Source organism: Hippocampus zosterae, chromosome 20 (genome assembly GCF_025434085.1).
Source record: "Hippocampus zosterae strain Florida chromosome 20, ASM2543408v3, whole genome shotgun sequence".
NCBI lineage: Eukaryota > Metazoa > Chordata > Actinopteri > Syngnathiformes > Syngnathidae > Hippocampus > Hippocampus zosterae.
The window spans coordinates 6,383,350-6,400,217 of NC_067470.1; the positions used below are offsets into that span (position 1 = coordinate 6,383,350).

A 16,868-nucleotide genomic window follows, 5' to 3' on the forward strand; every position below is an offset into this window, starting at 1 on the left:
AAATGTTGGAAAGCGATGCTTGAGGAGGCTCTGGTGCACGGTGGACACAAAAGGCAAGCAAACTTTGGTGCGCGTGTCACTCTGAGTCCCACATGAGCTCTTCACGTCACTGGAGCCTTTCAGGGCGGATTTCGAACTAGGTGCTGCAAACTTTATTTGTTGCACGCCAACAGGATTTCATTCGATGGACTGCAAGTGAATCCATTTAAGGTAAGTTTGTCTGAGTGATACGTTTTGCACAAGGAGTCACACCTTGATCTTTGTGCATGCTCATGTTTGCTGATATGATTTGATTTGACTCATTCCACTCTTTACTTTTGTCACATACATGTACTCGTTAACATGCGGTTATCATTTAGTCTAATAATTATGTTAATTAGAGCAGGAATTCTCAAAATATGGTCAGTGGACATGGTGGTTCCCATAGAAAGTGGTCAACTGGTCCGTGTGGCATTTTTGTTTGTGGGGGGATGGCTGGGGGGGGGGGGGTACAATTACAATTCATTATCATGACTGCAACAGGAGCCTTGCAACTTGAATGCAAAAAGAAGAAAAAAAATCACAATGACGTCACATGTGTATATGTCTCTCAACACAACCAACTCTATTCCTCCTGTTCAAATGAGTGATAACTGACTGACCAATTTCAACTGTAAAATATTCAGAAAAAAAAATGTGACAGAGGTCACAGCTGCATTAATTCAACGTTAGTTGTACAGCTACCGTTATTTGGGTTTGAGAGACCTACTGTCTTTAAGTGAGCTATGTGCTGTGCTATGACTTCAATTGCCTTTCTGATATGGATCGTCACCTTTAAGCAGCCTTAGCCTTTCAGAGCATGTCAGATGCTCTAAAGCAAAGTATTGTTATTTTGTTTCATGCCAGGTCACATAATCCAATGCTGAGGAGTGCCTCTCCATCCTCACACCACATCCATCCCATCTGGCATTTGACATAAAAAAAAAAAAAATGAGACTCGCATCACCAAACCGGCCAAGGGGCTTGTCCCTGCTGCCGCTGTTGCTACTACTGCTGCTCACCCAGAGGGCCGTTTCCATAGCAACAACCAACTCTACTGGCTGGCAGCAGATTCTGGACAAGTACCTGGACGAGGATGGCGAGTGGTGGGAGGCCAAGCAGAGGGGGAGGAGAGCCATCACCGACAGTGACGCTCAGCTCATACTGGACCTGCACAACAAGCTCCGAGGTCAAGTGTATCCCCAAGCGTCCAACATGGAGTACATGGTGAGTACATTTTTGTTGTTTGTTAGTGTGACTAATTCTTCAAAAATGTACCAGCGGGTACTATGAACTCGGTTGGGGTTCCACTGTAAACATTTGAGAATACAAGCATCGTCACCGTTTTGTGGTGAGACCAAGGCAATCAAAGTATCGCTTTGCCGCCATCTTGTGGCATGTTGCTGCAAGGAAGTGAGTTGAGTGTGTTCATTTTGACACAAGTAGTGCTTTGCCACCTTCTTGTGGGCAATGATCAACCTCTGGGGGTATCAATTGCGGGTTTTTCTTTCTTGTCTCCAGGACTTGTTCATGACACACTTCTGCTACACGCTTCACTACTATTCTCGATAGTCTCCACTTTGCTGCAGCTCTCCATTTTCATGCCAGCGTCAGTCTCCTCTTCATTGTTGTAACCACGCAACATTGGAGACTTCAAAGACACGAACATTAACTCATTCAGTACCAGGCAATTCTGGACCAAGTCTGAAAAGACGTTTAAAAACGTCTCTGGGAGTGAATGAGCTCAACACACACGACCTTACCGTCATGCTGTGCCTTAGGATCACGCGCCACATTTTCCTCTCGGCTTCCCTGTTGCCCTCAGTCTCCTCTAGTATAATACAAGGAGCCTCAGTTTTCCTCCGTAGTTATTGTTTGTTACTGTGGCTGGTTGCGACTGATGCGTTCAATACATCACAGCCTGTTGCAGTTTCCCACCATATTCTGAGGTGGAAAACAAAAACTGCCCATTGAACTGAGTCCGTGCCTGGCAGTGGAAAAGCAGCACAAGTGAGTGACCCCAGTCTGAACTTGAGAAGTGTACTTGGGGGGGCCGTACAGCTCAGTGACTGCCACCAGAGCAGCTGGCACTACTCCCACGCAGCACTTTTATAATCCCTACACGTGACTTTGGTTGTTTTTTTTTTCCAAAATAAAAAAGAAAAGTCCACTGCGTTGCCAAAAAATTCATAACTTTATTTGGATATGTTGGACTCTAGCCACTTGCTTGCCGTGCGTGCATGCGTGCGTGCGCGTGGATATCTGCATGTGCGTGTACTCATGCACGAGCTGCAAGATCACTTTTCACCGTGCAATTAGAATAACGAGCGTGGCACCCCGGCTTGTTTTGCCAGCTGTCTCGTCCCCACCGAGTACGTGCACGCGCACACACACACACACACACACACACACACACACACACACACACACCAACCACACACACCTCCTCCAAAGTCAAGTACCCCACGCTTGGCCATCTGGAACGCTCGCAAACACGCTACATGTGTAACTGCTGCCTGACCGCCATTGTGAATGGCCACCAACGGGTCTGGGGCCCGTTAAAAATCAATACAGCGTCGGGAAAGTAATAACTTTTTTTTATGTCTCACTTAAAGCGCTACGGAACAAAAGGCAGTATTATTCCACGGTGAAGGAAAATAAACAGTTCCTGCTGGGGGCAATTGCTGGACTATGTAATTGTATAATTGAGAGTTTGGATTTGAGGACAGTGTGCGCGCGTGTGCATGTGTGTGTGTGTGTGCGTGAACGTGAATGAATTGGGACTTGGCAGGCCTCTATTTGAAGCACGCTCTTGCAGAAAAATGCTGAGCCAGCAGCGAGCAGTGCATGGCTCCTTTCTACTGTCTCCCGTTACAGTCGGTTGGGTCTACCGCCCCCCACCCCCTCTTTCTTTTCTTTGCTAGTTTTTCTTCTCAACATTCAGGGGCACCCAGGGGTGACTTATGGGGGAGGCGAGCACCAAGAGGACGTGAGGTTCGAGGGAGGGTTGGCAAAGAATAGGGAAACAGAAACAGGTCTAAAGATGATATACACAGATTTGAGGAATTGAAAGGAGAGAGGCTTTCCAAAGATTTGAAAGGCAGATGAGAAAGGCTGAAGAATCAAGTCAAGTGAGGAAAAAAAGTTTAAAAAAACAAAAGCAATCACAGATTCTGGGAAGAAACATTAAATGAAAGTACAGAGTGCAGTACTCCTGATTTTATGCATATCACTATGTCCAACCGGGACACTAAATGCACTAAAGAGCCATTTGCACTAAATGGGGCCATTCTTTGCCATTTCCAAAGTTAAAATGCCATAAAACAATTATTTACATATTATATTGAAGCTTTTCCATGAGCAAAAGCAGGAAGTCAGACCTCCTTGAATTGTACTCCACAAACTCCACCTTGATGCATTTGCACCAAGCGCTACAGTTTGTTCTTGATTGCAGTTGATTGTTCGGAATCTCAAAATATTGGCTCCACCCAGCCTTCATTTTCAGGACCACTTCTTGAGGGGGCCGTTTGCAGCGTGACGGCTTGGTGCGCTTGTAAAAGGCGGAGCGAGACAGATGTCCGTTGATTGACCGACAGAGAATTGTCTGTCTCCATTTACGCTGCGATAAATGATGGACAGGTGTCCGTTTACGACGGTCATATTCAAAATGGCGAAGTTGCAAAGGGCGCACGACTTCAGAATATGTGATCGTACGGCATGTTACACTTATTACTGCCTACTCTTGTATATATTTGACCAAGGAGCTATTTCTGGCACACTGCACCAATGATACGCTATTGTCACAGTCCTTTCCCAAGGCTCACATAGTTACTGCCATACTGCTCGGAAACTCAAGAGAACTGAACTATGCTGGTGGAAATCTGCCTTTATTTGTGCTTTCACAAATCAGTACAAGGCCATCATGGACCATTTAGTTCACAGCCTTTCAGAATTGCATTAAAAAATATATATTTGGGGGAAAAAAAGCTGTTTTGGTGTTGCGCGTCTGTGGGGTATTTCATTTCGAAAAACTATGAAAACTCTCGCCAACATATCGAGCCCTCTCTCCCATGTTTGTCTCATTTTTTGATGCCTGGTAAATTAAGCCCGCAGCCTGAGCATACCAAAAGTAATTTAAAAATATGTCTCTGTAGATTTTCTTGAGAAAGACCAAATACTGCACACATCGAGAATCTGAATGAAATGAAAACACCACAAGAACAGTTAAATAATGGGAGTTTCACACATTCAAAGCCTGTTTTTGTCACGCGTGACGAGCATTTACATTATTATGCCTGGATTGTGGCTTGGCTGGAGAGAGACGACGGCGTTTTGTATCAAAACGCAACGGAAATGTAGCCAATTCAACTGCCAAACACATAACATTGTGTTGAAAGTGCTTCATCTTGTTTCCCGACTTCCTTTTTTTTTGGTCTGTGTCGTTGGAATGCTGTCACCGCTCAGAAAAGCTCACAGCGCCACTCTGCTGGAAGACTTCATGTGCCACTCCACTCCGCATGCAGATAGAAATCCAAAAATCCCTCACACTCATACGCACAAACCCATTCATCCATCCATCCATCCATCATCCAGCTGCGTTAACGTCCATTTTAGTATGAAACCGGAATCCGACTGACCCCGCGTGCCGATCACCTCTGAGACTGTAAGATAATATCAGTTCAAATCTCCACATTTCTTCCTGCCCCTTTTCCCGCTCCCTCTCCACTTAGCCACCCCCCCCCCCTTATCCCCGCGGCTTCGTTCCCATTCTGTCACTTTAAAACACAGAATGAAAACTATATATATATTTCTCTGAATAACAAAGAGTTCACTCTCCTTAGTGAACCAAAAATCCTGGGTAGGGGACAGCCCCTGTGACTCTTTGACAATGATCCGATAAAAACAGAAACATTTGCTTTTGCCTTTAAAAAAAAAAAAAAAAAGACAGTTAACTTTGAGACAGGTTTTCAATTTTTTTGTTTCGACGAAAGACGGGTACATTGGTCATGCATTAACATCCACAATTCAATATTGCTTTTTGAAAAGTCTGACACAAATGGTTTCCTGTGGTTCCCGTGCGCGTAAGGAGTCACTCGAACGAGACTCAAAAAGGCCAACGGCTCAAAATGGAGCATTCTCCTCACCCAGCAGGAAGGAAATTGACAGAGGTGCGGTGCCGGAAAAGTGAAAAGCAGCGGGTGGCTCCATTGGAAGTCCACGGCGGTAAATGCTCAAATGACCTTGACTCATGTATTATTAATAACGAATGAAATTCATCAACGCTGCAAGTGTTGACAATTTCACAATATCACGTCGGCAACGTTCCTAGGAAATCACAATGTCTCATCAGCGGTGAGCTAATTTTTGGAACAGGTTTGTGGTCTAGTGGTGTGGTTCTTGGGGGCTCTCCGATGCCCGCAGCCACTACACTGGTGACCCCTTTTCTTAACTCATTCATTACCAGCCAATTCTGAAACCAAGTCTGAAAAGACGTATAAAACCGTCTTTGGGAGTGAATGAGTTAAGTGTCACAAAGTTTGCCAAATGATTTCTTCAAGCCGTTTCTTTGTGACTCCTAAGTTTACTGTACAACTAACACATAAAACAAAGGAGAGTTTAACACCGTATTTGATTTCTCCTACCATGTTCAGGAGTGGGACACCGAGCTGGAGCGCACGGCGGAGGAGTGGGCCGAGACCTGTCTGTGGGAGCACGGTCCTGCGGGTTTACTGCCACAGATTGGACAGAATCTGGGAGCTCACTGGGGGAGGTAAATACAAAATGGCATCAGTATAAAATCAACGTTGAAGCTCAGTAACGTACTCAAGGAAGAAATGTATCAAATAAAATGTTTGTGTCATTTTTTTTTTTAAATATAAAAAATGGGGGGGACAGCCAAGTTTTAATTGGACAGGGAGGATGTTTCTGGCAATGTGTACCCTCCTGGCATAGTTAAAAAAAATACCCTGTCATGGCGAGGATGTTTGGTTTGTTTTTGCCTTAGCTATCGAGGACTGAGCGAAGGCTCGCAGGGGATCGAGCCTTTTCCGCTTCTCTGCATTCAATATTGCTCGAATAGAAAGAAAGACGGCGCCATCCGTCAGAGCCGCCGCTGAATCGAACAATTCGTGTTGTGGTAGAATATGAAATGGCTCTTTTCCTTCCCGACAGGTATCGCCCGCCCAGCTTCCATGTTCAGGCCTGGTACGATGAAGTGAAAGACTACTCTTTTCCTTATCCCCAAGAGTGTAACCCCTACTGCCCATTCCGATGTTCCGGCCCGGTGTGCACGCATTACACCCAGGTGCAGCTGCTACATCTGGACCCAAACCATCTTTTTAGGATATTGAAGGCTTTATTATGATGAAAGATGAGGGGGAGGGGTGGGGGGTTGTTTGTTTTTAATGCTCTGTGTTTTGCAGCTGGTGTGGGCCACCAGCAGTCGGATTGGCTGCGCCGTCAATTTGTGCTACAACATGAATGTGTGGGGACAGATTTGGGCCAAGGCTGTGTACCTTGTGTGCAACTATTCACCAAAGTAGGTCCCATATGTTGTTCAGGTTGTTTTTAAACAGAACAAAATGCTCTGTTCATAATGCTACGTGGCGATTGTCGAGTGCCCTTGAGCAAGGCGCTGTCCCTCCAAGCACACTGTTTGCGAGTCCCCTTTTTTTCTCCAAGCATGTGTTTGATTTGGTTCTGGGAGCAACACAAAAATATACAAAGAATTTCCCCTTGAGGGATTATAATGAGGAAAAATGATTACCTCTGATTGTGTCATCATTCAAACTGAGCTTTATTGACTTTGTCTCGGTAGAATGTCTTTCCCACTCTATAGCTTTGGATTCCGATTTCATTATGTGCCGGAGTTGTGGCCTGTGCGTGTCAAACAATATTTCAAATAGCTTGTGGTTGCTATGTGACCTAAACAGGGGGAACTGGTGGGGCCATGCGCCTTACAAACACGGGGCCCCCTGTTCCGCGTGTCCTCCCAGCTATGGAGGTGGCTGCAAGGACAACCTTTGCTATAAAGGTAGGTGCAAGTGTGTCCTCAAGAGAAAACTGCCAAAATGTTTGATGTGTGTCGATGTGTGACCATTTGTGATGTTTTATTCAAAGGCCACAATACTCAACTTGCAGCAGAGGAAAGAGAGGAAAATAACTTTATCGAGCCGGAAGCCCCCCGTACGACTCAGAAGATCCGGCCCCGGGTTTCAAAGCCCGAGGCTCCCAGTCTTCCTGCTCCCGCCACCAAGATCCACGCAGATGACCTGCCAAAAAATGAAGTGGTCAACACACAGCAAATGTGTACGCCGCCATTGCACCGTTTATCCCGTTTATGAATGCTTGCTTGATTTGATAGCAATAGTGACTTTGAAGCACAAATCGAGCCCTTGAGTAAGTATTATTCTTGTAATTGATCAAAAGTAGCCTGGATGTTCTGGAGCTTTTGTCCGTCAACCTCCTGACTCGTCTGGACAGATTTAAAGCGTCGAATGTAAGCACACTCAAATTCCTTTCTTGTTCCTGTTTTGCAGCTCAACTCGTGACCTGTGACACCAAACTTCGAGATCAGTGTAAAGGAACGACATGTAATAGGTACGGATAAAACTACCAATGGCAGCAAGTCAAAGCCTACACCAAGGCCAAAATCCTAGCTGGACAAAGTCAAAATTATAAACCCCATATTTCCCATGTGCCTGAATGTTGTCGTTCAGGTTCATTCATCATCACTGCTATGTGAAATAAAGATACTGTGATTTTTCCTGGATATGCTCCAAATCTTGATAACAGAGACCAAATTGCAATGAAAAATCCCCTGAGCAGACGTAGGCATAAAAGTATAAGGAAGTATCTTTTTTTTTTTTGTGTTTGTGGTTTTTTTTATATTCCCATCTCCGTGAACCCACAGATACGAATGCCCCGCGGGATGCTTGGATGCTACAGGGAAAGTAGTTGGGACAGTTTACTATGAAATGGTGAGTACACACAGCGCACAGTGAATGTTTCCTTCAGCCGTATTTGAAACCTGTCAGCTCAACATTCCCATCTCCTTGATGTCATCTTATTTCTGCAGCAGTCCAGCGTGTGCCGGGCCGGTCTCCATGCCGGCGTCATCGATAATGATGGCGGATGGATGGATGTAACGAGACAGGGAAGAAAGGACTTTTTCATCAAGTCTAACAAGAATGGAGTCCAGTCACTGGGGTGAGACCGATCTCAAAGTGTTGAAAAAGATAAAAAAGGAGAACAACACGTACAACTCTCAAGCCAAAATGTCACATTCTCATTGTCTCTCTGGACAGGAAATACCAGAGTGCCAATTCATTCACGGTATCCAGAGTAGCAGGTACGCTCCGAGCTTACACGTCATTGGTTACGCTTTCATTTATCTTATTGCTCCGTTTCTTCTGTGTCGTATTGCAGTGAAAGCAATCACCTGCGAGACCACTGTTGAACAACTGTGTCCTTACCAATGGCCTCCAAAGCATTGCCCGAGGTATTCGCCGCCGTAGCAGCCCCATCTTGTGAATAATACGCATCTCACAATGTTTTATATGTTCCCTTGACAGGTTATACTGCCCAAGTAACTGTTTAGAAGACAACCCGCACATCTCCAGAGTCATCGGCACCAGAATATACTCTGATGTAAGTATTTGGGTCACGGAATGAACCACACTGGAGCTTCATCGAACCAAATCGTGCGCGCCGCCCGTTCCTGTAGAAATCGAGTATTTGCCGGGCGGCGGTCCATGCTGGGGTCATCAGGAACGACGCGGGCGGTTACATCGACGTGATGCCGACAGACAAGCGGAAACTCTACACCGCCTCCAGCCAAAATGGCGTCGTCTCAGAGAGGTTTGTCGAGCTTTAATTCATGCCCGGTGGCGTTTCAGGATTTAGGATGAGATCTCAACACGTAAAAAGATGGGAGGGAAATCAGAGTAGCCGATGTGAAATGAATTCAAAAGTGTTGCTCGGAGAGTTTTGCACGTTGGAGTAGAAACTGACGGCTCTCGGGTAAAGTGAGCACTTTCTTTGCCCACTTCTCTCCTTCGTGAATTGAATCGTTTCAAGATACAGGCAGCTCATAACTTCTCACGTTGTTCCTCAGGGAGAGCGGTAAGCGTGCCTCTTGCTTAGAATAATTCATTTCTTGGCAATTACGATCAAGGGGGAAAAAAAAAATACTCCCTTCCGAGAATCACTTTATCCGTTGATCAAACGAGGAAAATGCCCAAATTCAGACACCTGCCGTTGCAGTCTTCCAAGTGACATGATCTTCATGTGTTGCTGCAACAAGGTATGTTAAAAGCTACCTTTCGCTTACATGCCTGGGCAATTCCACTCCAACGCTGGAATCCGACCCAATTGGTGACAGAATTCCGGATTTTTCGAAATGGAACAAAAGACATGGAATCGATAATCCTCAGTTCGGAATCGGGCTTTTTGAAATGTGGATACAAATCGTATTTGGGGGGGCATCTGTTTTCCGAAGCAGTCGGCGTCATATCTATTTGTTTCCCGTCCGTCATCGGTGTGGATACGTCGGTGTCAAAAACCCAAAGTGCACCGTAATACGCGTCCGTGTCATCTACGCCACTCGGCCTCAACCACACCGACTCTTGTCTTTCTCTCGTTTACCATCCAGTCTTCAGAATCCTCCCGGCGGGAAGGCGTTTCGTGTTTTCGCCGTGATTTGAGCGACTCCCTCGTGCGCAGAGCACATTCCCGCTTGTGAATAGGCGCTAATCAAAGCCTTCCGTCACAGCCCACGGCCCGAAACGTTTCTTGCCTTTGCCGCGCTGGCAAGGGGTCAGAGGTCGTCTCCATGACGGCGTAAACAAACACTTGACACGTACATGAGGAGAAGCGGTGGGCACACACGCCCGCCGCAAAGGATGCTCAGCTTTTGTGGGAAATAATCCCGCTATAAATAGATGCAAGGATGGATGTTTTGTACATCACGTTTGCTCGAATTGTGTGACGTTTTAACAACTCTCCCGAGAAGGATTTTATTTTTACGAAACAACAACAATAAAAACAAAACAATGAAATAAAAGACATGATATATCATTATAGTGGCACTTATATATCATTTTGCTTGTCTGGCACATTTTTACTGGTGCTCCTGAATAGGTTTGTGTTCTATGTTGTACTTAAAATGTAAGGAGGAGGGAAAAAAACAAAACAATCTATTTTTATATGATCACGCTCTCGATGTATCGGTATGGTGTTTAAAGAACGCTGTGTTATGTTGTTATATGTTTGAAAATTCCGCTGGCAGGAAGTATAGTCAATTGATTGATGTTCGAGATGATTTTTGTTTGAATATTTGATCCCCGCCCATTCAACAAGCCATTTTGCTCTCAGATCTGTCAAACCGATGATGTAACAGTTTTATATTGTGTATCACTCGGACAAACCGTACATCACTTCCTGGCAGTTCATTTGACTTTGGTTTGTCATACGCGTTACTGTTCCTACCTCAGGCTATTGGGAAAAGTCTTTTTTGCAATAAATTACTCCAATGAATATTTGTTGTTGATTATTGACTGAGTTTGGTGATGTCTGAATGTGTGGCGACACGCTAGCTCTCATGGAATGGGACGGGGGCTTCAAACCCCCCCCTCAAATATTTCAGAATGCATCGTCACCGCATGTCTGTGGCTACTGGCTTGCTAATGATGCAAAAACCGGGTCACGATGCCTTTCAAGGGTGGAAAATGTGCTCTAAGAGCTCATTTCCAGGATGCTCTTTCACATTAGCTCCAACTCAATGGATTCCGTAAGATGAAATATCCTCTGGGAGTCACCGAAGTGGTCCGCCTGGGTCCGTTTTGATGACAACTCTCTGCTTCCTTTGCACGTCAAACCTCCCCCAGGTTGACCGAAGGCGTCGGCACCTGTTCTCCCAGTATCCGCATGGATTATTCATCAAACCTCGGGGAAGTGAAGCTTAGAAATCCGAGCTTCCCTCTGGAGCTACGCCAATACTGCCGTCAATCCTCATTTGCTTCTCAGCAGCAGTGGGCTGAAAGGAACGATCCATATATTCTTACGCGTATTCACGTCTGACAGTGTCCGCAGTTTGTCGAATCTCCGACTTACTCCTGGGAAACAACTGCTCGACCGTACCTGCTTTTGAGTGCACGTAGAGGAATGTTTCCACACGTTTATACATCTACCTGAAGACTGAACTCTTGGAACAGCTCAGGAGACAAATGGCTGCGGAGGGGATTGATCAGATGCCCGTGTATACATTCGCACCATATCAAAGCGGTGTCAATATTCCCACGAGTGTGTGGTAACAGGGTGGGGCCCAAAGGCATGTGAAAAAAGCGGGAACATGAGAAAGGGATTAAAACCGAGAGGATAGAAGGGGCGAATCCAACGTTCACACACACACACACACACACACACACGTGTTCAAATACGCAAATTCCGAGTTGAAATCATACACAGCTAACTTTGAAACTACAGACATTGCTTAGCACTGAGTGCAAGTAACTTAACGGGTGTCGATTCTTTCCGCTTGTTACTGCCTTGAAGACAAATGGCCCGACGCTACCGTCGTCGTACTAGTAATGAGAACATCATTTTGATGACAAGTGACTGCATCCTTCACACGTCAACCCCCCAGGTTGACCTGAGACTTCAGCGCCTTTTCTCCCAGAATCTGGATGGATTATTCATCACCGACCGCTACGTCTGTTTGAGCACAGTCCCCTTTGACCCCAAATACATCACCGACTGTGTGTGAGACACCCGCAGCCTTTCGAGTCATTTCCCAACTCTTTGGATCCATAAAACACAAGAAACACTCGAGCTGTTAGTCGAGAATCGCCGACTCACGCAAACCGCCTCGGATGATCGCGGTGCGTCCGCGCATGGACGGGGACCCATTAGATTCACAGTGACAGAACCGCGGGCCCATTAGGACCGGGAAAAAGACAGATGGGATGGAAGACAAGGCCGCGGCCAGCGGCGGCACCGCGTTTCGAGCGCGTCGCCTAAAATGAGGAAGGCCGTTAATAACCGCCTCACTGTTGCCGTCTGGCGCTCGGTGCGAGGCGCACGCATGGCGGCAGACTGTGTGAACGAGAACGGCAGGAGAAAGACATTGTATGTGCTTTGGCATTTTGTGCACACTGTATGCTTGTGCAAGGCTTGTGTATTTGCCTTTAATTGGGTAGAAAGGCTCTCTTTTCACATGCGCTGGTGTTTGTTTATGCGCTATGTCTGTGCCACGGCGGTTGGGTGGGAATAAGATAGTAGCGATGCGTTCAGGGAACACCTCGGTGAGAAGTTACGGTTGCCAGTGGTAATGACTGTTTTCATTCTTGTCAAAACTTTACTTTGTCATATGAACAAAACATAAACTCTGAAAGGAGTTTTTTTTTTTTTTTTTTTTGCACCTCATGATCCAGAAATATGACATGCACATAGCCACACTGTGAATGTGTTTACCCAAAGAAACGGGGTGGGGAGGGGGTTGGGGGGGGCATTTTTTCCTGAGTGCCAAGGTGAGTCATATAATTATTAACTTATTTCAGATTTCCATGCTTTTAAGGCAAACCTCAGGCAGATCTTAGACATTTGATTCATATTAGCCATCCATATTCACCCAAAATGTTTCCTTTACACTAAATTACAACTTCCATCCATCCACCCATTGTCCGATCAATAAAATAAGCCAAATATGACGACATGAGTATACGTCTAGTGTAACCCGCTTTATGGCGGTGAGTGACAAACATATGGGAATATGATTCTAAATCCATGATTATAGCTGCTTAAATGTCACTGTTTAAATGTCACGTTGCGCGGCAATTCCAATGCCTTCGTGGCTACCTTCAAACACTGCAGACTCAAATTGGCGCATGAGGGAATCATCTTAGCCTTTTGCACAGCAAGACGATACCGTAACTCCCATTTGGCGCTGAGATTTGTATTTTTGGGGGATATTCTGCAGAAGTGTCCGGCTGCATCCGCGTTCCCCCGTTACATGACACTTCATAACTAATTCATACTGTATATGTGCACGGGTGTATTGTAAACGCCGTAAGCACACGAGAAATAGTTTAGATCGATATTCCAAAGCAGCCCCGCTTTGACTGAGAGCGTTTCTCCGAGCCAGCTGCGCAAATGAGCCGGGACCTTCCCGTCGATCCTTCCAGATGGAGGTCAGCTGTGATTGTGTTGACGATCAAATAACAACAATACCGCGGCCCGGGAATGTGGCACCACAAAGCCGAAGATAACAGAGCAAACTGGCCGAGTTTCAAAGAGGTCGGGCCGATCAGATGAACTGCGTGTAGAACAAGCTCGTGTTTGGAGAGGGAAGGAAAATAAATGTCAAGAGAGAACTGGAGTGGAGCGCAAGATGCTCCGCACGACAAAAAGGAACAGTTTGAAGTTGCGTTGTTGGCGAGAAACAATCGGGCCTTGCATTGCCGATGGGCTCGCACACTTTTTTGGCAGTCGGTCTTAGTACAAGATACAGGACACGGGACGGCTTTGGACCCTAAACTATGTTTTGTTGACATCTCTGCAAATGTTTTTTTTTTTGCGATCGTGTAAAAATATCTCAAGTGGTCTTTTATAGATCTCATAAATTGTATTGGCCTATTGGGTAGAAGTGCCACAAAATAACAGACAGAGCAAAACAAACTTAAGGAGTTAACCATTTCTACGCTCGCTGGGCCGAAGTCGTGTGAATTTCGATGAGGTCTTGGCGTGATGTCACATACAACGATGGCTTTTGACTCCGAGTTCTGTTTGACTACTTTTGGTGGCTCACGTTTGCAGAAATTCGGGGTTCAACGACTATCTGTGGCACATTTTGCGCTGGGGATCACACAGTTCAAAAGTCAAAGAGTTGCAACAAACCAAGTGCCGGCAAAACACTGTAAAAAAAAAACATGGCGGAGGCTTGCTCGTGGAGTCTGACGGCATCACTGACCTTTTATGTATTTACAGAGGAGGTTTCAGTTCCACTCCTTTTTTTTTCCATGCTCACACATGAGGCGTTGTGAGGCCAGCCCAGGAGGTAAAAGAGTTGCTTTGTCCTAAACCTGGACGGTGAGCTCGCGACTGGTGCGCTTCTGCCAATCCCCAGGAAGAGCGCGTACAGGAGAAAAGTATCACCTGTTTTATATTAAAGCTGTCAGATTAAATAAGAGGCCAACAGCATCACCGGGGCGTGTTTGGGTAAATCTCAGGAGGACGTCCAAAACGGCAGCAAGGCACCATGAGGGCCGTTCAAAAGCAATTAAAAGTCGATTTCATGACCGCTTGCTACCTCCTAAAAGTTTGGGTTGCCTTGGAAGCTGCTTGCAATCGATCCTCTTTGCCATTTGTAGCTGTGAAAACATTTGGAAAAGGCTAGGAGAGCAAACGCTCGCTCGGACCGGACTAATGCGTTAAATCAATCAATAAATAAAACAAACAAACCAAGCGAGGAATTGGCTAGCTGGCATCAGTTTTACATTACGAGGCAGCAATCTTGGCAGGAGAAGCAATAAACTGGCACTTTAGAGAGCAGGATCAATTTCAGCCTTCCACGCAAGGTGCAATGATGCAACTTGTGTCTCAATAACCATGTGTGCCGAAAAGTAAATGTGCAAAAACAACAACAACAAAAACGGAAAAGCACGTTGGATAAATGGCCGCGTTGTGTTCAAGTGACATCATGTCAAATGCAGCTCATTCCGCCTCATGACAATATATCGAGAGCAATATTCTGCCACGCTCACATCATACCATACTGCAGCTATATTAGGATATTCAACAGCCCCCTGTCAAACGATTCCATCTATCACGGCAGACAATATTGCCCTCTACAGGGCGGACACGTTAGTCATGCTTGGCCTTTCCATTTTACTTTTGTGTGTGTTTAAGGTGAGAAGAGGAACCAGCGCAGTGAGACTCTCACTCGACAGCGGACCTCTGCCAAGGCTGAGCTATCCCCATTTGGATTCAACCGTACACCTTCAGCGATACCCACCTCTGGTGCTGTAATATGCATCGTCTTTTTTTTTTCCATGCATAATAATTCTCACATCTGTTTTTTGGCGTGCCATTTTTGGCCGATGTAAACATATACTTGATCTACAGAAAACGCCGTCAGCATTCCTGGGCCGAACGGTGAGCAAATTGTTCTTTCATGGCCGGCGTACGCATTCAACATATCAGCCCTTAAGCCTGTTTGGGATGCTGAGGATCATCAGCATATATTACAGTGTGCTCCCGTTCCTGTTTCCATTCAGCAGCTTTGCGCGCTCATTGAAGCGAGGAGTAGACCGACATTCCACAGGGCCACGATCAATAACGTGATCAGCTGTCAGAGGGAGCAGTGGAGGAGGGCTGTGGGGACTCCGACACCCGAGAGACTGACTGTATTTTCTAAGCAACGAGCAAACACAAAAACTAAACTTGAAGAGGTGGAAGGACAATTCCAAGAAGTGAAGCGAAACACACGGACATACAGTAAGTGTTAGCCATATGCGGTTGGTCCATTTTTCTTGATATCTCCCACAAGCAGAAGTCACTATATTCTATTTGGTCCTGTTTGATGAGCAGTGAAGAGTAACCGAAAGCCTGATTACCTGACTGGAAAAAGTAACATGTTGACTGGAAAACGGTAATTTCAGCATGGGAACGCCGCTTCAAACAAATCGGTCAAACAAATGGCCTGGTCACCGATCCAAAACATTGATGAATCCAATCGCCAGGTCTCCAAATTAACTTTGACGTTAAGGAGGAGGGAGGAAATGGTGCGAAATGGCGAGAAAAACTTCCCGTAACCTCTCTGGGGGGGGAAGCTATTTTCTCTTTGTCCAAATGGGGAGACGACGAGTGTGATGAGCTCTGCTCTTTCAGCGAGAAATGCAAAAGCAGCAGAACATGTCTCAATAGAAACGCCCCCAGAGCTTGGAGTCACCGTGACATTGAACAGACCCCAATTTAGGACACAAAAGACCACCGGGAAGTGGATCCTCTCACCGATAAGGGTACTTTTACTTTTCTATTCATGGGTCCTCTCTGTCTTGCTTCGTAAGCATCTGTTCAACTGGCAAATCACACAGGGGGTCATTTCTAAGTACAAGCGCCACGATGTGTTCTTTGCGACTATCGACCTTTTTTTTTTTTTGTCAATGGTCTCCATTGTGACGCAGACCCTCAAGAGAAGACTTTGAAGTTATCACTGCGGTGCCATTAGGCTTGCACACCCTGCTCGACTTGAAGTAAAAGGAGCCTTTCCCCATTACCCGTAATGGTGAAGGACACAGAAGCCCTCCAACCGTTTTTTTTTTCAAATGATTTATTTATTTTCGGCAGGAAATAAATCACAAACATGTCAAAAGTGAATCCTCTGAGATTTCAATCGACCTTAGCTGCTCCACAGGCATGACCAGCTGACGTCCTTCGCGTATACATGACCAAAGACCCACTTTTCTACAAAATGCGCAAATCTACCTCTTTTTTTTTTTTTACCCCTCTAGGCTTTAACATCTAATCAAAGCCAATTCCCAATGTACCTATGAACATATAACGGTGATGGTGGTTGCTGTAAAAAGCATCAACATTACCACCACTCTGTCCAAGTGTAGGATCTCTTTCAATCGACCCTGCATACATTAAAAAAAAAAAAAAACATGCTGACCTGGCATCAAGATGTCTTCTCTCACTCAATCACTTCTACTTATCTTTTTGTGTTCATTATTTAGTGGCTTGTGCTTGAAAATTCGCCATCTAGTGCTGTAGAGCTCATCATTTTGGAAATGAATGAATGAATCAATCAATCAGGGGTCCCGTTATTGTGCAGTTTTGTGGCATTGTTGGCA

At 45.6% G+C, this 16,868-nt stretch overlaps 1 protein-coding gene and 1 long non-coding RNA gene across 2 annotated transcripts in view; one reads left to right on the top strand and one right to left on the bottom strand.

Annotated features, from left to right (window-relative positions):
* On the top strand, nucleotides 1–10,554 carry crispld1a (cysteine-rich secretory protein LCCL domain containing 1a). The gene is made up of 15 exons (XM_052054217.1): nucleotides 1–210; nucleotides 886–1,245; nucleotides 5,670–5,788; nucleotides 6,190–6,322; nucleotides 6,441–6,556; nucleotides 6,951–7,051; nucleotides 7,138–7,326; nucleotides 7,557–7,617; nucleotides 7,931–7,997; nucleotides 8,096–8,226; nucleotides 8,325–8,368; nucleotides 8,446–8,518; nucleotides 8,592–8,667; nucleotides 8,744–8,877; nucleotides 9,671–10,554. Exons 2-15 carry the CDS (start codon nucleotides 970–972, stop codon nucleotides 9,720–9,722), a joined length of 1,572 nt encoding a protein of 523 aa, XP_051910177.1. The 5' UTR covers nucleotides 1–210; nucleotides 886–969; the 3' UTR covers nucleotides 9,723–10,554.
* The window catches only part of LOC127593051 (uncharacterized), a 37,259-nt gene continuing 26,052 nt past the window's right edge, over nucleotides 5,662–16,868 (bottom strand). Inside the window, exons 3-4 of the long non-coding RNA XR_007960300.1 lie at nucleotides 7,148–7,289; nucleotides 5,662–5,775 (exon numbers count right to left, since the gene is read on the bottom strand). This is a non-coding gene — a long non-coding RNA (uncharacterized LOC127593051). The remainder of the gene's footprint in view (nucleotides 5,776–7,147; nucleotides 7,290–16,868) is intronic.

What these genes read in the sequence shown, in the direction of transcription:
- crispld1a (XM_052054217.1), top strand. Translation starts at nt 970, where the DNA reads ATGAGACTCGCATCACCAAACCGGCCAAGGGGCTTGTCCCTGCTGCCG. An exon ending in CACGGTATCCAGAGTAGCAG is followed by an intron (nt 8,369 to 8,445) that starts GTACGCTCCGAG and finishes GTCGTATTGCAG; the next exon opens with TGAAAGCAATCACCTGCGAG. An exon ending in AATGGCGTCGTCTCAGAGAG is followed by an intron (nt 8,878 to 9,670) that starts GTTTGTCGAGCT and finishes TTTACCATCCAG; the next exon opens with TCTTCAGAATCCTCCCGGCG.